This window comes from Microcaecilia unicolor, chromosome 6 (genome assembly GCF_901765095.1).
Source record: "Microcaecilia unicolor chromosome 6, aMicUni1.1, whole genome shotgun sequence".
Lineage (NCBI taxonomy): Eukaryota > Metazoa > Chordata > Amphibia > Gymnophiona > Siphonopidae > Microcaecilia > Microcaecilia unicolor.
Genome location: NC_044036.1, coordinates 298467239 through 298492461, shown reverse-complemented (window position 1 = coordinate 298492461; position 25223 = coordinate 298467239). Strand labels below are relative to the sequence as shown.

Sequence of the window (25223 nt, the reverse complement as noted above, 5' to 3'; positions counted from 1 at the left end):
GTAGACTTGTGGGCGGTGGGTTTTGAGGGGGATTTGGGGGGCTCAACACCCAAGGGAAGGGTGCTATGCACCTGGGAGCTCTTTTACCTTTTTTTTTGTTTTTGTAAAAGTGCCCCCTAGGGTGCCCGGTTGGTGTCCTGGCATGTGAGGGGGACCAGTGCACTACGACTCCTGGCCCCTCCCACGAACAAATGCCTTGGATTTATTCGTTTTTGAGCTGGGTGCTTTCATTTTCCATTATCACTGAAAAACAAAAACGCCCAGCTCACACATTGTCGAATAAAACATGGACGTCTATTTTTTTCGAAAATACGGTTCGGTCCGCCCCTTCACGGACCCGTTCTCGGAGATAAACGCCCATGGAGATAGACGTTTTCGTTCAATTATGCCCCTCCATATCTGCTGCTTTTTATAAGATTATCCTCCCTCTGTATTTCCATGGAAGGCAAGGAAATATTGGGTCTTCTCACCTTCAAATGATCAGAAGGGTCATTATTTTTATTCTGGCTCCAACACCATCATTGTGTTGCAGAAATGTGGAGAGACAGAAAAATACAGAGAAACTGGCCTGACATTAGTACTTTGGTTAAATATGTGCAGCCATCCATTTATGCTGCTTTTTGTGACGTGCAAAAGGGTAAAATCTGCTACTCCCAGTGCAGCAGACGCCTGCTACTGTGCTACATGGTCTGTGTTTTGGAAGCGGAAGTTGACATTCCTGAGGCAGTGAATTATTTTGACTGGGAAGAGAGAATCTGCTTAGTGTAAACGGACAGGCTGCACTTTCCTGAGGTCAGAGACAGGGGGAAGAAGGAATTATTGGTATTTCAGGAAACAGTAAATGAACATGTGAGAGATCCACAGCACTGATAAAATGTGGCAGCACAGAGACTGTTTTCGTGACTGGGAGTATATCCTCAGGTACATTCTAATTAGCACATTTTCATATCTGCCATGGTAAAGTCTGTTCTTACATCTTTCCTGTGGTCTCCCCACTCTCCTTCAGATAAAACTTTGCTCCCGTAACAAATACTATTTTGACTGATGGTGTATGAATTTATTTGTATGCATGTACAATGTCACTGTAAGGAGACAGCTACAGCAACAGTTCCCTAGTTACAGGAAATGGAGGCCTCACCATTAGATGACTAGGCACTCGCCTAGGGTGGCAGCTTCTTGGGGGGGGGGGGGGGGGGACAAAAAGCAGCTTCAGTCAAAATAAAACAATAAGTCCTGAGAGCCATACAAACTCAAAGAGCCATCAGCATGTGCTTTTAACTGCAAAACAAAATTTAGGGGCCCTTTTACTAAGGCCCGTAGGAGCCTATCCTGCTTATAATCGAAATAGAAAAACGCCTATATTGTGACCCAAATCGGGAGATAGACGTTTATCTCACAAAAACGAATAAAGCGGTATAATCGAAAGCCGAATTTGGACGTTTTCAACTGCACTCCGTCGCGGATGCGGACAAAGTTGATGGGGGCGTGTCGAAGGTGTGGTGAAGGCGGAACTGGGGCGTGGTTATCGGCCGATCAGAGATGGGCGCCTTTCGCTGATAATGGAAAAAAATATGCGTTTTTAGCGAGAATTTAGGGCACTTTTCCTGGACCCTGTTTTTCCACGAATAAGGCCCCAAAAAGTGCCCTAAATGACCAGATGACCACTGGAGGGAATCGGGGATGACCTCCCTGACTCCCCCAGTGGTCACAAACCCCCTCCCACCACAAAATATGCCGTTTCACAACTTTTTATGTCACCCTCAAATGTCATACCCACCTCCCTGGCAGCAGTATGCAGGTCACTGGAGCAGTTATTAGGGGGTGCAGTGGACTTCAGGCAGGTGGACCCAGGCCCATCCCCCCCCCCACCTGTTACACTTGTGCTGGTAAATGGGAGCCCTCCAAACCGCCCCCCAAACCCACTGTACCCACATGTAGGTGCCCCCCTTCACCCCTTAGGGCTATAGTAATGGTGTAGACTTGTGGGCAGTGGGTTTTGAGGGGGATTTGGGGGGCTCAACACCCAAGGGAAGGGTGCTATGCACCTGGGAGCTGTTTTACCTTGTTTTTTTTTTTTTGTAAAAGTGCCCCCTAGGGTGCCCTGTTGGTGTCCTGGCATGTGAGGGGGACCAGTGCACTACGAATCCTGGCCCCTCCCACGAATAAATGTCTTGGAGTTATTCGTTTTTGAGCTGGGCGCTTTCGGTTTCCATTATCGCTGAAAAACAAAAACACCCAGCTCAAAAAAAGATAAACATCCATGTTTTTCGAAAATACGCTTCGGTCCGCCCCTTCACGGACCCGTTCTCGGAGATAAACGCCCATGGAGATAGACGTTTCCGTTCGATTATGCCCCTTCACGCGCGTACAACGTGGGTGGTAATTCCATTTTTGATGTGTGTCTAAAACACGTGGTGGAAATTTTCAACCATGTGGCGCTTACCCAGCGGTAACCAGCAGTGTATGCACGCTGACGATTAACTGCCCGGTTAAAGCGTGAGACCTTACCGCTAAGTCAACGGGCGCGTTCTGGTTTTAATTTTGCTGCATAACCATTTTCAGCCACAAGAAAAAAAAGGCCCTTTTTGCAGGCTTGCTAAAAAATGGACCTGCGTGCATCCAAAACACGTGCCTACACCAGTGCAGGCCATTTTTCAGTGTGCCTTAGTAAAAGGGCCCCTTAACAGGTAAACATATGGGGCTAAATTCTATATATGGCACCGAAATAATTGTCACTGAAAAAGCCCTATTCTATCAACCACACTTAAAGTTAAGAGTGGTTTACAGAATAGCGCTTATGCCCAGAAATCGCACCTAACTTTAAGGGTGGCCATTTGCACCAACTGAAATGTGGTGCGAATGTACATACCAAATGACCCGACACGGCCGTGTTTCGGCCCAAAGGCCTGCCTCAGGGGTCTTTGTAACCTAAGTAAATGGAACAAATAAAACAAGTTATTAAAAAACATTAAAAATTATAATGGTCGTTATATTATATAATAAAGTGACACATAACAGTCAAAAGCTTAATGTACATCGTGAATGAATATGAAATTGTCAACAACATAATCTAGAGACGTGACTTAAATATTAAAAATTATTTGAGAAGTATGTTAAAATTATATTTAAAAAAATATATTAAAAAATATATTAAAAATATATAAAAATATATATTAAAAAATTTATATAAAAATTTTTTTATATAATTTTAACATACTTCTCAAATAATTTTTAATATTTAAGTCACGTTTCTAGATTATGTTGTTGACAATTTCATATTCATTCACGATGTACATTAAGCTTTTGACTGTTATGTGTCACTTTATTATATAATATAACGACCATTATAATTTTTAATGTTTTTTAATAACTTGTTTTATTTGTTCCATTGTTTTACTTAGGTTACAAAGACCCCTGAGGCAGGCCTTTGGGCCGAAACACGGCCGTGTCGGGTCATTTTTTATGTGAATAAACACATTTTTTGGTATCCTCATTCATTCTCTCACTTTTTTTGTTTCATATCTCACGGTTTCGTGAGGGTTTTTACCTCCTTTTTGTTTTGTCTTTGTTTTTGTTTGCGAATGTACATACCTACATTAGGTGCGTATCCCTGTTATTCTATAACTTTTATTCATACAAGGGTTACAATTGGCTTTAATTAGTCACACTGTATCATCTACACAATAAACCAACTAATTATATATACTCTAAACATATCACATTATATTAATCTTTTAATATTTATTGAGTAACATATCCTCATTCAACCACATCAAATCTCACAGGTCTCTTCATCCAAATCTTAAACCCGATTGATGTTTGGATGACGAATGAAAGGAGCAATTCATACCCTGAACGATCTCCATGTAAAATTACAAGCTGTGAAGATTTCACATCTGACAGTGTTTGAGATTTGAAGATTTCACAACTGATGGTGTTTGAAATTGAGAGAACAGCGGGACGTCTGTTTCTTCATTTTTTGCACACCGATTTTGTCATTTTGAACGTTGTGTTTTTCATCTTTTGAACTTTTGTTGACTGGACAGTGGATTATGTACCTGGGATACAAGTAAGGAGGACCAAGTGGAGTGACCTTTGTATGGCACTTATAGTGAACTATCAGGGACTAATTATATCCTGGGACAATTCTATGTAATTGAGTCTAGATGATTTTTTGTTTAAGATTTGGATGAAGAGACATGTGAGATTTGATGTGGTTGAATGAGGATATGTTACTCAATAAATAGTAAAAGATTAATATAATGTGATATGTTTAGAGTATATATAATTAGTTGGTTTATTGTGTTATTCTATAACAGCGCGTGTTAATATTAGGAACACCCCTGTTCCACCTATGACCCTTCCATTTCTATGCCCCCTTTTTTCAAATAATGCCAATTAGCATGTTATTTAATTAAACTGCACATGTAATTTTTGGTGAGTTTTACAGAATTAGGGGGGTGATATCCAATTATGCATTTTTTTTATTTTTATAAAATCATAATAGGTTGATCATGATTGTAGAGCTTATCAAAATCTGGAAGTGAAGGAGCTGACAGGCTACCTGAAAATAACTAAGGGGGCCGTAAAGCTAAAGGTTTGTTTAGGATGACACATGACTAAATTTAGTAGCGAGCAGTTGCGCCAATAAAACTTGGTGTTAATACTGACGCCTAAATTACATGCAGACCAGGTGTATTCTATAACCACATGCATACATTTTTGAAACACACATGACCCGCCCATTCCACGTCTATGGCCATATCCCCTTTTCAACTATGCAACCTAGAATTTACTCGCATCATGTTTAGAATATGCTTAGCCAGTTCTGTGCATAAATTCTTATTGATGCCAATTAGTGCCAATAATTTCTTGTTAAGTGGCAATTATCAGCATAGATTGGCTTGTTAACTAATTAAGTTGCACAAGCAAATCTAGAATATAACTGGATTTGCACGCACAACTTAAGTCATGCGGTATAGAATCCTGGGGATAATGGGGGATTAAGGAGAATGATGTTAAAATACCTTTGTATCACTCCATGGTGCGACCGTACCTCAAATACTGTGTTCAATTCTGGTCACCACATCTCAAAAAAAGATATAGTGGAATTAGAAAAGGTACAGAGATGGGCGACAAAAATGATAAAGGGGATGGGATGACTTCCCTATGAGGAAAGGCTAAAGCAGCTAGGGATCTTCAGCTTGGAGAAAAGACGGCTGAGGGGAGATATGATAGAGGTCTATAAAATAATGAGTGAAATGGAATGGGTAGACGTGAATCGCTTGTTTACTCTTTCCAAAAATACTAGGACTAGGGGGCACACAAAGAAGCTGCAAAGTAGTAAATTTAAAACAAATTGAAGAAAATATTTCTTCATTCAATGTATAATTAAAGTCTGGAATTCTTTCCCAAAGAATGTGATAAAAGCAGTTTGCTTAGCGGGGTTTAAAAAAAGGTTTGGATAGCTTCCTAAAAGAAAAGTCCATAAGCCATTATTAAGCAGCGCTTGGGAAAATTCACTGCTTATTTCTAGGGTAAGCAGCATAAAATGTATTGTGCTGTTTGAGGATCTTGCCAGGTACTTATGACCTGGGTTGGCCACTGTTGGAAACAGGATGCTGAGCTTGATGGACCTTTGGTCTGTTCCAGTATGGCAATACTTATGTTCTTATGTTCTTAGTCCTTCATGTAAAGCCCTGAGCAAAATAAGCACTTTTTAAATCATCTATGCATACCTCTGAGCTCATGCAAAACCTGATGAAGACATTTTTGTCCATGTACATTTTATATTTTAAATGGAAAATACAAATATAGGGGCCCTTTTAATAAGCTGTAGTAAGCACTAACACATGCTTACCACAGGTTAAAAACAGGTACTCTGTGGCACGCTCAGGCATCCTGCATTAGTTGTGGGATCTGTGCATGCTTCCCACGTGCTAAAAAATCCTTTATATTTTTTAGCACTGGGGCAGAGAGTAGACGTGCTCTGCACTAATGGTTAGCACAGCTACATCGCCACATGCTAACCAATCAGCACGTAGTTAGGTATCAGTAAGGGCTCACATGCCAACATGGCTATTAATAGGCAAAAAGAAAAATGGGCCCATTTTACCACCATGGGATAAGTGACTTCAGCACACGGGAAAGACCAACGCTGATAGCTCTGGACACTTTTTAGTGCAGCTTAGTAAAAGGGCCCCATAGCTTATGGCCTGCTCAAGCCACACTCAAATTATGCCCCTCAAAGGCTTTACATTGTGTGCATTTGTGATCTGCAGGTCAATATTTTTCTTTAATTTCTTGTGCTGTTTGTGGGATCTTGCATTTGGTTTGGGGGTTGATTGTTTCAGATGGATTATCATCAATAGTGAATCCTTAGCTCACAAGTGTGCCCTGTTGCTCAGTAGTGTAGCATCTTATACCACAGTGCACCCTGTTCTACAGTAGTGCACATTATTAAACGATGGGGCTAGCACAGAAGAACCCTGCAATTTGGTCTCTTCCCCATTGTTTCCATGTGGGAAAGGTCACTGACGTTTCAAGCAAATGTGGATCTCCACGTGTAAATAGCAGCTTTCTGAAATCACCATTTACAAGCATGTGCAAGCCACACATGTAAAATGCCACTATTTAAATGTGGAAGTGCTCTAAAATCACCACTATAGTCATTTTCAAAACAGTACAAACAACATGAATGTGCTTAGAACATTTACTCTGCCCTCAGCTAGACTTGTAATTTCACCTTGCGCTCAGAGTTGCAAAAAGGAAAGAGAATTTGACATTCTGGCTTTTTGTGGTTACAATCAAAGTGGGTTATATATTATTTGCAGGCACTTATTTTGTACCTGCAGCCAGGGCCGCCGAGAGAATAGGCCGGGCCTGGGGCAAGGCCGCCCACCCACCTCCGCCCCCCCCCCCCCCCCCCCCCCCCCGCTGCTGCAGTCCGCGGTCTCACCTGCCTACCTCCACGGCTCCGGGCCCCCTTAATTCAAAGCGGCAGTCGCAGATCGCGTGTCTTATGGCCTTCCCTCCCTGTGTCCCGCCCTCTGATGTAACTTCCGGTTTCCATGAGGGCGGGACACAGGGAGGGAAGGCCAGAAGAGACGCAATCTGGGATTGCCGCTTTGAATGAAAGGGGCCTGGAGCTGTGGAGGCAGGCAGGTGAGACCGGGGACTGCTGCACCAGCAGCCTGACCCCAGCGCCGGGCCCCCCTTGGAGGCCCGGGCCCAGGGAATTTTGCCCCCCCCCCTGCCCCCCCCCCCCTCTCAGCGGCCCTGCCTGCAGCAATAGAGGGATAAGTGACTTGCCCAGAGTCACAAGGAACTACAGTGTGCATCAAACCCAGTTTCCCTAGTTCTCAGGCCACTGCACTAACCATTAGGCTACTTCTCCTCTCAGTAACAAATTTAAAGTCCCAAAACAATCAGGTACACAAGTTCTGGAGTTGATAATGACATAATAAAAGCAAACCTATATAGTGGGAAAAGTATAATCAGGGCCATATATTATAATGAGACTAATGTATTTCTTTAATCAGGGCTGGGCTTAGGTACATAAATAGAGTCAATGTGATGTTTCTGATTTAGGCCAGGCCTGCAAACTCCATTTTTTTAAAAACAGAGAATGTGATCCTTTTTTTACTGCCAAACTGAGGGATCCTTTTACTAAGCTGCAGTAAAAGAGGGCCTGCGCTAACGTCAGTGTGTGTTTTTGATGTGCGCTGCAGCCCCCTTTTACCACAGTGGGTAAAAGGCTGTCTTTTTTCCCCCCCAACAAGAAATGGTAGTGTGGTAAGTGAACCACTTACCGCGTGGTCATTATGGGGGGAGTGCTTACCGCCACCCATTGAGGTGGCAGTAAGGGCTCCCACGCTAACCTGACAGTAACCTGCCCGATTACTGTCAGGTAAGCACCGGCGCTACAAAAATAGAAAATATTTTTGTAGTTCTAAAAATGGTGTGCACTGGGGATGAGAACTACTGCTGGGCTCCTGCAGTTGCCTGGCGGTAGTTCGAGATTGGCGAGCGGCAAGCCCATTGTCATGCATCAACCCTTTAGTAAAAGGGCCCCTCAATGAATAACTATAGACCATTAATTTTCCCGGTCTTGTATTTAGGATAAGCTGAGACTTAAAAGTAAGTTGGACTTAATTTTAGAAAGGAAAAGGTACTGGTGTGTATGAAGACCTAAATTGACTCTAGTACATGGCTCTAATTTCAGGGACTTGAGCTGCTCACCACATTAGAGGTCAGGAAGGAATTGATTTTATCATTACTGTAGAATTGGCTACAGATGCTGGGTGTTTTTCCACCTTTCCTTTATGAATAGAGAACTGTTATGCAATTGTATTCATTAGGACTCTAATCTCCTTCCAGCCTCACCAGCTTTATAAGTATATATTCATGATTCTTTATATTGGAAGCTTTCAATGTGGGAGATACGGAGGAGAGAGAGTAGAAGGAGGCCAGGAAATTAATTATGACCATTCCAAACTAAGTAATTACACCTGAATGTCTTATTAAATGCCATAAAAATTTTATAGTGAAAAAACCATAAGCACTCTATTAGAAAGTAGTATTTTTACATCTAGTTTAAAACAGAAATTCTGCAAGCATTCTACATAGGTAGAACATGTCTAAAAAACGCCACAGAACTTCTAGACATAGATTTTCCATTTGAATCTATGAAATGCAGAAAAGCTGCAGATCTTCCAGGAGGGTCTTTCTCCATTTCCAGATTCTTCAGAAAATTTTAACCGTTTTCACCTACTGTGTTCATTAGCTATTTTACCATTAAGGATGCAGGATGTCCAACAGATTTTCTCAAGAACCACTTTATTCAGAGATATGAGTGTATAATTGGTTAGTTTAGTTTAGTTATTTGAATTTATTAGCCTTTATGAAGAAATCCACCCAAGGCGGTGTACAGTAGATACAGTTTAACATCAAACTTACAATTTTAACAGCATAACAATAGTAAAATGTACAAGTATAAACATAAATACGATACATACAGCAAATTGAAACCTAATAATAGGACTACCATGAGACAAGATCAAAAATATACACATTTAACAGAGCTGAAATTCAAATAACAGAGATAGAATACGATGTAAGCATAATAAGACATAAGCATCGCCACACTGGGACAGACCAAAGGTCCATCTAGCCCAGCAGCCTGTCTCCGACAGTGGTCCATCCAAGTCACAATCACCCGACAAGATCCACGGAGCAAAGCATTTTGTACTGCTTGTTCCAGGAATAGTGGATTTTTCCCTACGTCCATTTAATAACATTCTATGGCCTTTTCCTTCAGGAAGCCATCCAAACCTTTCTTAAACTCTGCTAAGCTAACCACCTTAACCACATTCTCCGGCAACGAATTCCAGAGTCGAATTACACGCTGAGTAAAGAAAAATTTTCTCTTATTTGTTTTAAACTTACTGCACTCCAGCTTCATCGCATGCCCCCTTGTCCTAGTATTTTTGGAAAGCGTAAACAGACGCTCCACATCTATCTGTTCCACTCCACTCATTATTTTATATACCTCTATCATATCACCCCTCAGCCGCCTTTTCTCCAAGTTGAAGAGCCCCAGCCGCTTTAGCCTTTCCACATAGGAAAGTCGTTCCATCCCCTTAATCATCTTCGTCGCCCTTCTCTGCACCTTTTCTAATTCCACTATATCTTTTTTGAGGTGCGGCGACCAGAATTGAAGCACAACATACAGGTCTGATTCTCAAAATACACTAGCCTAAAATATCTGTTAGAACCATCAGCCAGGATCAGTGGCTACACTGTACAACTATCTCTACTCTAGGCATTCCTCTGTAAGGCCAGTCTCAGTCCCCTATCTTGGCATTTGTCTCTCCTTTTACCAATGTAACCATTAAAAATGTAGCAGAAGTGCTTTCAGCATTTATATAGACAAGCTATAATGGCCAACGTGAATTCTTAAGCCACACATTTAGAAGGATGCTGAATTTGGTATTTACCAGTCATTTGTGTAGTTTATTTATCCCAACTGACTCTGTACCATGCAGGGGCGTAGCTATGTGGGGCCATGGGGGCCTGGGCCCCCGTTGATTTGGCCCTGGACCCCCCTCCCGCCATCAACCCATCATAGCCGTCTGCTACCTTTGCTGGCGGGGGACCTCAACCCCGACCAGCCAAGGTCCTCTTCTTCCTTCGTTCTGTTTCTAAGTCTGATGTCCTGCATGTACAACGTGCAGGACGTCAGACTCAGAAACAGAACGAAGGAAGAGGGCCTTGGCTGGCGGGGGTTGGGGTCCCCCGCCAGCAAAGGTAGGTGATGGCGGGGAAGGGTTTGCAGCGGGAGGGGGGTCAAGGGGGTTGTCAGCAGGGGGGGTCAAAGTTGGTGGTGATGGTGGTGGCGGTGGCGGTGGCGACGGGGGGGGGGGTCGACAATGGCAGGGGCGTCGACGGCGCCGGAGTGGCTAAAATGTGCCCCCTCACCTTGGACTCTGGACCCCCCTCCCGCCGAAGTTGGCTACGCCCCTGGTACCATGCATCTTGTTCCCATCATATATCTGCACTTGGCCCCTTAGCTATATGGTAAATATACACGAACGACTGGTAAATGCCAAATTCAGCATCCTTCTAAATGTGTAGCTTAAGAATTCACATTGGCCATTATTGTAGAAAAGCATTAGTATCATAGCAATGATATTTGAATGTTCTAATTGTGTGCTTATTAGATATCCCATCACTGTTATGCTTACATCATATTATATCTGTGTTATTTGAATTTCACTGCTGTTAAATGTGTATATTTTTTTAATCCTGTTTCATGGTAGTCCTATTATTAGGTCTCAATTTGCTGCCTTCAAGTTTTCCTCTTTCATTCTGTCTCTGCCTTTACTTGTTCATTTTACTATTGTTATGCTATTAACAAAATTGTAAGTTTGATATTAAACTGTACCTACTATACACCGCCTTGAGTGAATCTCTTCATAAAGACGGTTAATAAATTCCAATAAATAAAATTTTTTAAAGATAAATAACCTCTTGCTCCACTGTCTATCCTTATGACCACCTAAGCTTCCAGAAATCACTAAAAACTTACCTGTTCAAAAAGGCATACACTACCGATCCAACTTAAATGCCTGAACCCTGCAACACAACGAAACCTAAGCTCGTACTGGACATAATCTAACTTTTCCTCCCTATGATTCCATAATGGGACTCTTACACATGAACTTCATTCTTGCACAACATCACTTTGTATCTGTTCATACCGGAATTGGCGATCGCCTTTACGGTACTATGTAAGCCACATTGAACCTGCAAATAGGTGGGAAAATGTGGGATACAAATGTAACAAATAAATAAATAATAAAGGGCATTTCTGCTGGTTCATACTAGCGCTCTGTCACTTTCAGGTAGGGTTGCCAACTAGATCCAGATTTGCCAGTCCTGGGCTTACCCCAATGCATGCAGGGACTTGTAGCCATGCTTTTCTTAGGGAATCCAATGGGGAAAAATCAGAACCACAACTCCCTGCATGCAATGGGGTAAGCCCTCATTTGATCAACCCTGTGGGACAAAGCGGGATCTAGTTGTTAACCCTACTTTCAGGGATCATTTTTTAAAAATTTTCCTCAGGAGCTTAGCCGAGATTGGGTGGCAGAGCTGGTGGTGGGAGGTGGGGCTGGTGGTTGGGAGGCGGGGATAGTGCTGGCCAGACTTATACAGTCTGTGCCAGAGCCGGTGGTGGGAGGCGGGGATAGTGCTGGCCAGACTTATACAGTCTGTGCCAGAGCCGGTGGTGGAAGGCGGGGATAGTGCTGGCCAGACTTGTACGGTCTGTGCCCTGAAAATGACAGTTACAAATCAAGGTAAGATATACACAAAAAGTAGCACATATGAGTTTGTTTTGTTGGGCAGACTGGATGGACCGTGCAGGTCTTTTTCTGCCGTCATCTACTACTATGTTACTTAGTTACCCATTCAGCTGTATTGATCAGAACAGAGGCTCTGGTGATTCTAGCCAGGAGTACTAGCTCTCAGCTCTTCTGCTGGTGGCCCAGAGGGGGCACAGCCTCTCAATCTGCCTCCTTGCTGAGTGTCCTCCAGAGCAACAGATACCTCTCACTGGCAGGGACAGTCTGGAAAGAGTTAAGGCTTGCTTTGTTGATGTTTCAGCCTGGACTGAAACCGCTGCGGATTGGCTGGGCTACTGCTGCTAGTAAGAGGGATCAGATATCAAATTTATGTCTTTAATGATAATCCCTACTAGACTATGACATCAGCGGGAGCCGGTGATACTGCTGATAGTAAACCCTGAGCGGAGGGAGGAGGGTCTTGCCGGCTGTACATTAATGACTTCAGCCCAGGAGAGGGCTGGGCAGTCGCTTCGTGTGCAGGGTCAGTGCTAGATGGATGCAAGGGCTTTCCAAGCCATCCAGGCACTGGCTAGCTCTGCTTGAATCCCTTCGCCCCCTTGGAGCTCGGGTCGGCTTTGACTAAGGGGCTTCCTTGGCACTGGAATTCTTTTCAGAAACTCACGATGACACTTCTGGGCTCCGAGCGTTCCTTGTCGATTCGGAGCAAGTTCAGATCAGGTAGGGCTGAGCAGCCGGCAGGACTCTCTCCCAGCCCTCCGCAGGTCCCGAGGGAAACCCCAAGGGTTCCCATCACTAGCCCGTGAGAAAAGTGCTACCAACTCTTCTTACGAGTTTGTTTATTGCTAGAGACTTTCCTAAGGTTTTTATTTTTCTTCCTGCAACTTTCTTTGCTTCCTTGAGGTTTGTAATTGTGGTGGGAATTAGCTTGATGACAAGACCCAGTCCCTCAGCTGATCTAATTAAGTTGGAAATGTTCCCTTCTGATGAGTCTCGTTAGTTACACGACCAGATCTGTATTTTCAGTATGGAATTACCCTACCAAGCAGAGCACTCACTGGCTGTAGAAAGATGGCTGTAAGTCAGGGTCATTCCAGTGGTCTCACAGGTGGGGGGGGGGGGGGGGGGAGAGAAGTGGCAGCTGCCCACCAAACCTTCGCACCTGGTAGAAATTGATGGAGGTGAGAGTAGCTCAACATGGGAAAGGATAGGTGACTCGCAGGGACTAGAGTCTTTCATTTGTATTTTTAAGTGTCTTGCAAAAGTTTAGTGGCGTATGCATAACGGAAAGCGTCAGTAAAGCAAGCTAAAATATAAACGTGTATGTTCACGTGAAGAGTACGAAAGTGTACTATGTTTATATGTACCATATCAGAACAGAGCCTGTGATTGGTTCTAACAGGGAATTATTTATTTTCCATTCATTTTGATATTCTATGGATTCCCAAAAAGTCCAATGGGGTTACGGTAAAATCAAAGTACAAGCATTCAAATAATGGGGAGTATAGGCATGTATGAATCTCTGTGTTGACAGGATCATGAGTAGGTAGTGTATACGATTTCTTTTCATAGGTGTTCATGCATGGACGTTTGTGCCTGTGTGTAGCTACGTGTCTGTAATGGGGTAAGGGTGTGTATATGTGTAACCATGCCTGTGCATAGTGTATACCATTTGTGTTTAAGAGTGAACTGAGAGGTCTGTATGTCTATAGATGTGTGTTTATAGGGGAATATATGAAAGTATACTGTGGGGCTTAATGTAAAAGCACTTAGACTTACAAAGTTATGTGGAAATTTGGAAGTTTGCTTTGAAAATATGCCTTGGTGTGTGAATTTGTGTGTGTGTCCAAACTATATATAGAGTACATCGTTTTGACACAGGTGAGAGGCAGATCTTAAAATGCTACTGTGATTATAATCTAGCATAATTCTATTATTATTCCATGTAACTAAATGCTATAGAATCAAATATTGCGTTTGTTCTATTAGTTTCCCCATAACTCAAATGAAGGGATCACAGATTTGGGACACAAGTGCAGGATCTAAAGGGGATTTCAAGCTGGTTTAAACTGCTGAATGGTCAATTAGAGAATGACTTTTTCAGTAAATAGAAAGTGAATGTCAAAACTGTGTATGGCTATCTAAATCCCCAGGTGTTTATTTACAAATGTCCAGGTATGTGTTGACAACTCTCCAGGTATATGTCTGGCCACAGCCCTGTTCTCATGACCCACTTCATGCTGACATTTCAGGGATTATGTCATATCCAGATCCAGGGGAAAGCAGATAAACTCATAATTGGTTTGGAAGAAATGTCATGTTTGCAGCCAACATAGCCCTCTGCTGCCCCCTATCTGCAGACAAGACTCTGGCTATTCTGGCATCAAAGCCTCTTAAACCCAAATCAATCTCTTTGCACAGAATACACAAATCTGTTTTCCTTCCCCTGATACAGAATTTTAAGATTTCACAACATATTTTCAGTGGTAGCTTTCTTGATGGCAGACATCATGGCCATATAGATTCCCATGCTTCCTCTGCCTTAGATTTATGGCTTTGCTGTCAAACTGTGCTGATTCCCACACTGTGAGTGCTGTTTCCTGCCACTTGGCTGCTGAAATATAAGAATTGTTTCTTAGACTATTTTGCAATTCTTGGATATCTTATTTATGGAGTGGAAATTGTCACAACCTGAATTTTCACATAATGTGCTGTCCTGGGCTTGATAGCTCCCCTGGGATTCTTCTCTTGGTTTGGGGGAAGGGCTTATAAGTGCATTGACAAATGTTGCCAGTGGGTGCTGTAGACAGGTTCCACCCTTGCCTTCCCTCATAGTTGGACTCTAAATAACAGGAGAGGAAGCAAGGGAAGAATTCCAGACATTAAATGGGATGGACTGGGCTAATTCAGAAGTTCCTTGGGGTTAAGCAAGGATGGAAGTGACTTTCGAAATGTCCTTGGAACTCTGTTGCAACTGATGTGTCTGGGTAGTCTATATCCTCTGAATTAGTTCTAGCTGGGCCTGGACCTGTACTTTGCTGATTTTGAGTTTCACTGCTCCTGTTCATGTGTCTTTTTTTTTTTCTTTTTCTTTTTCTTATCAGTCATTTCCAGGGCAATCAGAGGCATTTCTAGAGTTACTTTGGTGATTTCTCTTCTCATTGTAATAACACTAATGGATCTTCCCTCATAGAGTATGAGTAATGCATTGGAACTGGTCATCAAAGTGATGCTAAGTAGCCAAAGAAATGTATCTCATGGAGGAACATGGAGGCAATAAAGCTTTCTTCAGTGGGTATCAAACTAGCATATGTGCTGCTTGAGTGATAGAATATATAAATATATAGCCCACTCTATGATTACTATGAGTCAAGCAGCAAATGGAGATGTACGTCTAGCCCCGTCTTTGGCCGTTTTCAAATCCAGGCTAAAAGCCCACCTCTTTAATTCTGCTTTTGACTCCTAACCACTACTCGCCCTGTACCCTTTTATCCCCACCTCTTTAATTCCCTTACCTCTTAGTTGTTCTGTCTGTTTACCTGTCCTGTTTAGATTGTGAGCTCTTTGAGCAGGGACTGTCTTTTCATGTATGCCTTGTGCGCTGTGTATGCCTTGTAGCGCTGTAGTAGTAGTAGTGTTCTCAGTGATAAAAGAGATTCTCATCTCTCTTTTTAGCTGCTTCTGATCATTGGAGGACTTTCATTGTTATCACATTTCCAGTCAGGGGTAAGCTGCTAATGGATTTGATCTGAATGTATCGTTGCACGGCAGAACAGTGACACAATAGTGAACCTGGATTTTTAAATTCCTCATAAGTGATTTAAGTACCTGGCATTTCACTTATTTATAATCTTTTTATGATCTCCCTTGTCTTGGGTATTTCTTATAAGAAAATGACCAGGTTTGTTATTATGACATTTGTAGCCCACATTATCCTGAACAAGCTCAGGTTCAATGTGGCTTACATTCAAGAAAAAAAAACATAAAATAATCGGATAATTATAGCGTTTAACATAATAGGAATAATTGTGTATTTGTCATGAAGCTAGGCTAGAATATTGGTTATTTTGAAACAACATATAAGAGAGATGGCAACATTAGTTCACTGTCTTTTCATAAGATACCTACTTAATAGAAAAGCCTTTAATAATTTATGGAATCTCAGATATTCATCTAAGTACTTTAATTGCTTGGGTAGAGAATTCCAAAGTTAAGCCTGCAACAAGGATTGATTTATAAGAATGACATTTTGGGCCCTGTTTACTAAGCTATGCTGTAGGTATGCTAGTGTTTTTAGCGTATGTTGAAAATTAGCATGCGCTAACGCTAGAGACACCCATATATTCCTAAGGGGGTCTCTAGCATGCGCTAAAAATACTAGCGTACCTTAGTAAACAGGGTCGTGTGTGTGTGTTTTATTGACAGGTGTAGGAAATTCACCAGCATCTTAATTACTCTTTTAATCAGTTGAAAAAAAGAAAACAAACCTCTGAGCATAATTCATTCAAAAACTTTATCTTGAAAAGTATAAAAATATATAATTAGTTTATCTTAGAAATTCCAAAAGATTTCCACACCGTAAATGAGCTTGTGAGCTAGCAGTCCATCAGGCACCAGTAACAGATCACCGTAAGAATTATAGATGCCTTCTTTATAGAATTTACCCCCATAATTGTTATGCATTTGTATATGATGGACAAATTTTGAATGCCCCAGCTCTGCACATATAATTCTGTGATCCTCTGTCAAATGTGTGCACACTCCATGGTGTGCCACTCCACATACATTCATATAACTACCTAAAGACACATATTACACCATGGAGCCTATTTTCGAAGCTTATGGGCGTCCATGTGTTTGAAATGTCCAAATCCCGATTTTGCACAGGCAGAAAAGGGACATCCAATTGTGTAGTATGGCCAAATAGCAAGAGGGTGTGTTCTGGGTGGGGCTAGGGAGGGCCTAAAATCAGGACATCCAACAGTGATTACCGAATGGGAAGAAACATCCAAGCCTAAAAAGGAGGACATCCTAAGAGTTGGGAACTGTTTCAGTCACGCCCAGGGTACAAAACAGTGCTCTGATTGGGCAGCTGACCACTGGAGGGTTTAAGGCATGACCCCTCCTTAATCCGCCTCTCCCCTGAAAGTGAACCTGAAAGGGGATTGGAGGCTCTTTGACAGCTTCAGGTATTGTGGGCATTCTTAGCAAGGTAGGAAGGAAGTCTTGAGGAGTAGCCTAGGGGATAATGCAGTGAACCTTAAACCAAGGTACCTAGATTCCACTTTTAATTTTTTTTTAAAATTTATTATGAGCCCTCCAGAAACAGAAAAATACCTGCTGTACCTAAAAATATAAACCGCCTGAAGCCTATTGAAGAGGTGTACATTCAGGTACAGTATGTATTTTTCTGTTCATGGAGAGCTCACAATTACAGAATAAGAGTTAAAGTAGGATTTGAACCTGGGTCCCTTGTTCACTGTGCTGAGGGGCGGCCCAACCATTAAGCCACCTGAGGAGGGGGCCTCTAGGTGGCACTCTTTCAGGAGCAGCATCTCCCCCCTTCCTTCCTCCATCCCTTTCCCCTATTTTATCTTCTTTTTACATTTTTTAAAAGCCGGCGGCAGCAACGATTCCCATACACTGCCCTGGTTCCAGCACCCGCCTCTTCCCTTTACTGTGGCTGCCTGTCTGATGTAGCTTCCTGTTTCCTCAGAGGTGGCTGCAGTACAGAAGAGGCCAGTTCCAGCAGTGTATGGGAATTGCTGCCACCGCTGGCTTTTTGAAACAAAAAAAAAACATAAAAAAAGGTAAATGAAGGGAATGGGGTGGAGAAAGGAAGCGGGGAGATGCAGACCTGCCAAGTCTCGAGACTCCTGCTATGGTGAGCTATCTCCTACCAAAGTGGGAAACTCTCCTGCTGAGATGAGGAATCGTTTTTTCTTATTGCTGCTGCAGCTGCTTCTCCCAATGCAGCAGCGGCAGCAAAACAACAATGAAACAAATGTAAAAAAGCAAACGTGGAGCCGCAGCACTGCCTTCAGGCATGCACTGTGAGTTCTGCTCTTCCTCTGCCCCTGGAACTTGAAATTGACATTAGCGGGGGCACAGGACCAGCAGAGCCGACAGCACATGCCTGAAGGTTGCAGCCCTGCATTTGCTTTTTTTTTTTTTTTTTGTCTGGGCTGCTGCAGAGGCTGCATCTTGGAGTGAGACGGGATGAAAAGTTGAAGCCAATAGGTTAGTCTCCGTTTCTCCTTCAACAAAGTAAGCAAACAGTAACCTATGAGCTGCTGCATCCATGTTGTCATTCTTATATTGTTGGTAGCATTTTTTAAAAAATTTATCTCCCTTATATTTTCAAACATTGCTGGTTTATGCAGTATACAGATGTACACAGAGGAAGTATAATAAGGGAATAACTTTTCAAAGGCAAAGTAGTAATTTGTTAGAAAGTGTAATCAATGTGTCATTTGGAGGGGCTGGTTATAGGGACACCCTAGCACTGTTATATTTGTGCAGAGATATTTTTTTCTCAAGGTAAATAGTCTCTGAAACAAACATCATGTTATGAGAATCAGGTGTTCAACATTTAGAGTTTCTGTTTACTTATTTATGTCATTTATATCCCACATTAAACATGAACTGGGTTGAAATCTGGTAGCATTTAAAATCATTTTTTTCCTTATGCCTACATCAAAAGAAAAAGATGACATGAGGTAGAGTAGGCGGAACCAAGGCAGAGTGGGCGTGGCTGGGCCATGTACTAAAATTTCCTTTTCAAAAATCGGGACCCCCTTGGCAGCTCTGGAGATGCCAGAACTTGGTCTGGGGGGGGGGGGGGGTGCAGCATTTCAGCCTTGCCTCAGGCGGCATCTTGCCATGGGCTGCCCCTGACTATGTTAACCACTAAGCTACTCCTTCCTGCTTTATTAAGAAAGTTTCAGGTGGGACAATCATAGAGCCTGATATCCCCTTTCAGTTTTATTTTTGTCTATTCTACCATCTACTGCCGTATCTGAGATTTTTTTTCAAGAAGTGCAATATCTAGTATATTGCAATGGCGTAGCTACATGGGGCCATGGGGGCCTAGGCCTCCCCCCAAATTTGCTATGGGTCCCAGGTTTGGAGAAGCTTTCATCCAGCACTGGTCTCCGGTGCCATCGCATTGCCTGCCCTGCTTTCTCTTCCCCTCATGTCCAGCACGCTCCTTTTAGTGAAACTGGGCATGCTCAAAAGGAGTGTGGAGGACGTGAGGGGAAGAGAGAGCAGGGCAGGCAATGCGGCGGCACTGGAGACCGATGCTGGACGAAGGCTTCAGCTGGTGGGGGTTGGGTACCCCGCCAGCCAAGATGTACAGCAGCAACAGTGGGTGGGGAGTGGCGGGGTGGCAACAGTGTGGCAGACCAAAATGTGTCCCCCTACCTCAGGCTCTGGCCCCCTCCCACCTCGAGGTCTGGCTATGCCCCTGGTATATTGTGTTCAAGATGTCTATCTGTATCTTAAAATCTCACAAGATTTGACCTGCTCATGTTGTAAGAGTTTTTCAGTCATGTAATCCCATTTGTTTATGCTAACAGCGAAGCCATTTTTCCCGCCCAAATTCCAGTGTGTGGTCCTTGCAACTCTTATTATGGCTTTCCTCATATTCCATTTGGGTGTCTTTGTTTTACTACAGGCACTAATTGAGTGATCTACAGTTGTTTGAAATAAGTTTGATTTTGGCTTTGAAAATATTTGTTTACAGGACCTGCTGTTTAGCTGCCATGATAGTTCCCATGGCTTCTTTTTTTTTTTTTTCCAAGCATTTCAGATTTCAACCACTGCCATGTCAGATTCTGATCTGTTTTTCCTTCCATATCATGAAAATATTGACCATGAAGGGGTTTGTTTTGTGTGGTTGCAGCTTTGAATTGCTTCTTTCATGTATTTTTATTGTCTTCAGAAGCTGTTCCTTACAAACTTCCATATACTAGTAGGAGGATTTGATTTGATCTGATTATAATACTTTATATACTGTTAGCACAAAAGTATTAAAATGGTTTTAAAATGTAGAGTTGACAGGGCTGGTGTTAGACATTCAGAGGTCCAGGGCAGAAATCGAGGAAGGGGCCCAAAAGCTGGTCTTCAGGCTATGCCTCCGTTAGCTTGAGGCAGGTTTAGGGCCCAGGGCAACTGCCCTGTTTGCCACCCCCTAACGCAGGCCCTGTGTACAACAGGCTGTCCCTATTTCTTGAAGCTCACAAGTCTAATAAAGACAAACGGCAAAAAACACAAGCAAAACATATAGGAAGGAATTAAAATAGCAGGACCAGAAAGAAGGAGTGAGAACTTTTTGAGACATCTGAGCTAGAGCAGTGGGCAGAGCTCAAAAGTGAGTGAAGAACAACTAAAGGCAAGGACCTCCTACCCAATTAAGTGAATGAACATAAAAACATTTGCCCTAAAAACAGTCTTAAGAAATTCAGAGCATCATGTAGGAGGGACCTGTCACCAGCAGTTTAAGAGACACTGTGAATAGAAAGTCTTGACTCTTCTTTAATGGAGTATAACAGATGTGTGCAGAGCCTATTTCAAGAGAATGAATGAGAGATTTATAAATATCTATGTAGTTTTGTTGGTTTTAATCATGTATTTTATTATGACAGTTCTACCGTAAGCCACCGAGCACATTGGGATCGTGTGGGTTATAAATATTTTAAATAGATAGAAAACAGAAATTAGAATTGCAGTAAGTAAGAAGGTTATGAACTTAACTTTATCCAAATATTTAGCGGACCTTACATGCATAGGTTAGCTGCAATATATCTCCAGCTAAATTTATGTGCAAAAATGTAATCTCTTAATTTTAGGTCAACCTTTCGGTCTTGCTAGAATGAGGTGCATAATTTTTTTGTACCCAGCAGTGTTGTGTTCCTAAAGTTAAATTGTGCCCCCTGCCTTCAGACCCACCTCTTTTTGTGTATGCAATAATTTATGCATACATTTTATGTATACAAAATGTTACCTGCTGAGCAAGGAAAACATTTCAGTCCCAAGATTTGTGTGGGTAAATCCTAGCGCAATGTTCAAAAAGCTTAAGAATATTGACCTCTAGAACAATAGTACCAGCCCTCTCAGCTAGTGTAATTGTGCAGATTCCCTGTGAAAGCAGGATCTGGACCTGTTATTTATGTGGGTCAAGTTCACAGGGGAAAAGTAACGCAAAGATTTGAAAATCACATATCCATGTATTTATTTTACTGCCTGCTTAACCCTTCTCCCTCTCCTCAGCTCTAGAAAAGCCTCTTTACCCCACTGGTAAACAGCTGATTCACAGTGCATTGATTTTTACGCTCCATGAGGCTGGACAATTTTCAAGATCTCCTTTTACATGAGTGGAATGAAAATTGATCTAACAAATGCTATTTTAAGTTAAACTTGTACATCTTTCTTTTGTTTGAGTTTGTATGTGCTTGAAACGACATGTGAGACTGAACAGTTTTGTTCACTGATGCAGACTAAAAAGGCAGTGGGTCAGAAAAGCAACTGTTTGTTTTTCAGGCATGAAATGCAGAGCATGAAGTTGTATTTTCTTGGGGGCAATTTCTCTAAATGGGTTAGTTTTGTGCATATCATGACAGTAATGAACCTCAATCCTAAACCAGGGAATTATCTCAGTCTGTCAGTTTTACTTCTAACACTCGCCATAGTACTTGCATCATGCCAAAGCAAGCTTCCTTCTGAAGTTCAAAAGATGTAACATGTACTTCGGGAGTGCTCAGTGTTGGTCCTTGAGGTCTGCAACCCAGTCGGGTTTTCAGGATTTCCACAATGAATGTGCATGAGATCTATTTGCAAGCATTGCCATCACTGTATGCAAATAGATCTCATGCACATTCATTGTGGAAATCCTGAAAACCTGACTGGGTTGTGGACCTTGAGTACTAATACTGAACATTCTTGAAGTATAGGCAACTTTGAAAATTCTATTTAATAAAGCCTATGGCAGCCAATATGATGGGGGATTATCTCCGTGTTTTTCTGTCACATTTTCTTCTGTTCTGACAGCATTGTGTAGTACTTGAAGATCGCTCTCTCACTCTCTCCACTTGATGCACTGTCAAGGCTGTTCTCATGGTTTTTTCCAATACCCTGATGCCCAGTTTTCTTGCATCAGGCTTTTTAGCAGTTGGAATGGGAATGTCCCATGTGATCGTAAACTCTTGGTTTTCCATACTTCTCTCAGAATCATTCCAGTGCTTACCTGGAACAACAATGGATGAGACGTGCCATTATATTTTGCCACCCTGTATACAAACTTTCTCCTATTAGGACTTAGCCAGCTGATTTGTAGCCTGTTTCTAGCTCTTCCTTACAGAATCTACTTGTGTCAGAGTTCACAGTTAGCATAGGGGGGGAAAAAGCTGGGGAAAATCTTAACTGTAATCCATCATCCTGGGCTACAACTATCAGCCTTTCATGCTTTGATTTTCCATTAATCTTTCTGCAACCATTCATGTGTCCAGTTCTGATCGACCTATGGCTCCTGGACTAACGATTAGTATTTTCCACTGCTTGTCTGCAGGTGGACACACATGTGGGCAGAGTGTAGTGCACATTTAATCATATAAATTAATGAATACTATAATCTATATGGGAATTGCCTGCTAATTTTCTGTTTTCTGTTATTCCATGATGTCAATTCACTTTGCAAAATACATTTTAGTTTCTTTTATCTCAGTGATTTATGCTTGATTGTTGCTCCTTCCTCTACTCCTAGATATTTATATACATCTTCCTGTTCCTGTCTCTTTATCTGACAGGTGTTTAGATTTGAACTATGGCAATCATTTTGGAAATATACTGTTTTATAAGTGGGATTATCTCTTTGGTTCTTATTCTGTATGTGATCCACCTTGCGCCACTTGGTAAAGCAGAATAAAAATGTCAATATTAGATTAGATTATAAATCAGACCAATATTTTCGATTTTGCTCAACTTTTCCTTTATGGAAGGTTGCTTTAGCATATCTATCCAGGCCAAAAGTCATTTTGATGTCACAAAGAGCTTTTCACTGTACTGCAAGAAGTTGCTCCACTAATTGTTGGTTACTGGAACTACAGATGTTTAAATTTTATTTATTTATTTTAGTTACATTTGTACCCCGCGCTTTCCCACTCCTGACAGGCTCAATGCAGCTTACATGGGGCAATGGAGGGTTAAGTGACTTGCCCAGAGTCACAAGGAGCTGCCTGTGCCTGAAGTGGGAATCAAACTCAGTTCCTCAATTCCCCAGGACCAAAGTCCACCACCCTAACCACTAGGCCACTCCTCCACAATTGAATGTCCTTGGAATCTGTGTCCTTTGAACTTATGGCACTCTTTTTTCATACTCAGTACTATATAACTGGGTAAGGCGAGGCTTCTGCCCACTTGAGTAGCACTGACAGTTCATATCCAGATTTTCAGTGGCACGTAACTGCATATTGACCCAGAGGTATTCTGGCAGTCTATCTATGAGTCAGATTGGCCTGACCCGGTGGATTCGGATAGCTTCTTCATCAACTGGTATAATCGATACAGAAGTATTTTGGATACCATGGCGCCCCTCAGAATGCGTTCAACAAAAAGGAAAGTGGCTGCCCCATGGTTTAATGATGACCTCAGAGAACTCAAAACCAATAGCAGAAGACTCGAAAGGGCCTGGAGAAAGCACCAACAATCATCTACAAACAGAATTAGGAATAAATCTATAGCCCAAAGAGATGGAAACTACTTTGGTGAATTAAGTGCCATACAAAACAATAGGGGTGACAGGGAGCTTCTCTGGATCATGAACTTGATGTATTCAAACTTGATGTATCCGATCAATCTGGGGCTTTATTTTGTATATTTCAAGGCAATCTTGAAATAGTACTCCACATTTCTATATATTTTGTATATCAACAGCTTTTTAAAAAAATATTCAATCCCTACAAATCTGAGATTTTCTGTTTTTCCTAGCACTGGCCATGATGGCTTTGTTCAGCATTAGCTGGTCTTTGGTTCTATATGCTCTCCTCTTATTGCTTTTCTACTCTTTCCATGATGTTGTTGAGTTGATGTAACTGTATTCTGTTTACATATTGTAAGCAGATAAGTTATAGGTCTGTAATTTTTGGGAACATTTATATGCATTTCCTTTTGGAAGAAGTGTTTTTCCTCTTAGTAGCCACAGTGGTGTTTTTGGTCTGGCTGCATGACCAAATGATTGTAGGCCACGTCTTGGTGGAGTGATGTTAAATCTTAGAGCTTAAAATTGGTCACTCCATCTGGGCCAAGGTTCTTTTTAACTTGCTTTCCATCTGGGCCAAGGTTCTTTTTAACCTGCTTTCCAGTTCTTTTGTTAACTTAGGTCATTCCATATCTTTGATTTTTTTTTTTCCAAATTCTCCTGTATGCAGGGTAGCTATTTCTGCTTCTTGACTGTACTTTTGTATAAATTTCTCCAGAATGTTTCTCTTTCAGCTTTAGTTAATGGTACTAATAGTCTTCCCCCAGTTCCCTGCAGAACTGTATTGAGTTGTCTATAAACAGTTTATTTTGATATCTTTTCTGTTTTCTTTATATCTCTGCAGTTTTTGTGCTTCTGCTGCTACTTTCGAATTCTTATTGGCATGTATGAACTTAAGGTCTTCCTCCATTAATGCAGCATAATTCAGTTTCATGTTTTGTATCTTTGCCATTATCTTTGGTATGTAATCTACATATGGGGACCTTTTTGATCCTGGGTGAAGTACATGTTACCGCATGAAGGTACTCGTAAAGACTTGAGGAGAAAAATGTATTTTCTCCCTCTGAGATACACACACACCAAGTCACCAGCTACTGTTTCTGATTTTTATGTTGCACTCCCTTTTGACCCCTACTGCAGGACATCCTTATAGCAACTGTAGTGTTGGTTAAGAAAACACTCACCTTGTGTGTTCCAATTACCTGTACACTTCAAGCATGAATTGGATCCCAGCAGCAGAGGAGTGGGATATAGCCTGAGGCATTAATACTTTCTCTCCACATCCTAGAGGCTGGCCAGATCTGGAGGGATGAATTGGAGACAGATTTTCTCACGGTTCATACCCGATTCCCAACAATGCCATGATAATGGTCTTACTTTACACCCCTTGACGTACCTGTGAAGTCTCATGAAACAAGGGGGGTATGGGTATAAGATGGTGCCCTCAGATTTATGTGCTTGGTCCTCTCTGTTCTTCATTTGGTGCTCTAATTCGTTCAGTTAATGGGTTTGATTCCTATTTTGCTATCCCAGTGATATATTCTACAAGATGATATTATCTTTATTGGTTACCAACTATCACCAAAGGAATCCTTCTGGTT

General features: G+C 42.0%; 1 protein-coding gene across 1 annotated transcript in view; it reads left to right on the top strand.

Moving 5' to 3' along the window:
• Positions 1 to 12362: 12362 nt before the first annotated feature.
• The window catches only part of MYOCD (myocardin), a 140631-nt gene continuing 127770 nt past the window's right edge, over positions 12363 to 25223 (top strand). The window contains 2 exon segments of the mRNA XM_030207977.1: positions 12363 to 12587; positions 15543 to 15593. Of these exon segments, the coding sequence (XP_030063837.1) occupies positions 12533 to 12587; positions 15543 to 15593 (106 nt within the window). The 5' untranslated portion in view covers positions 12363 to 12532.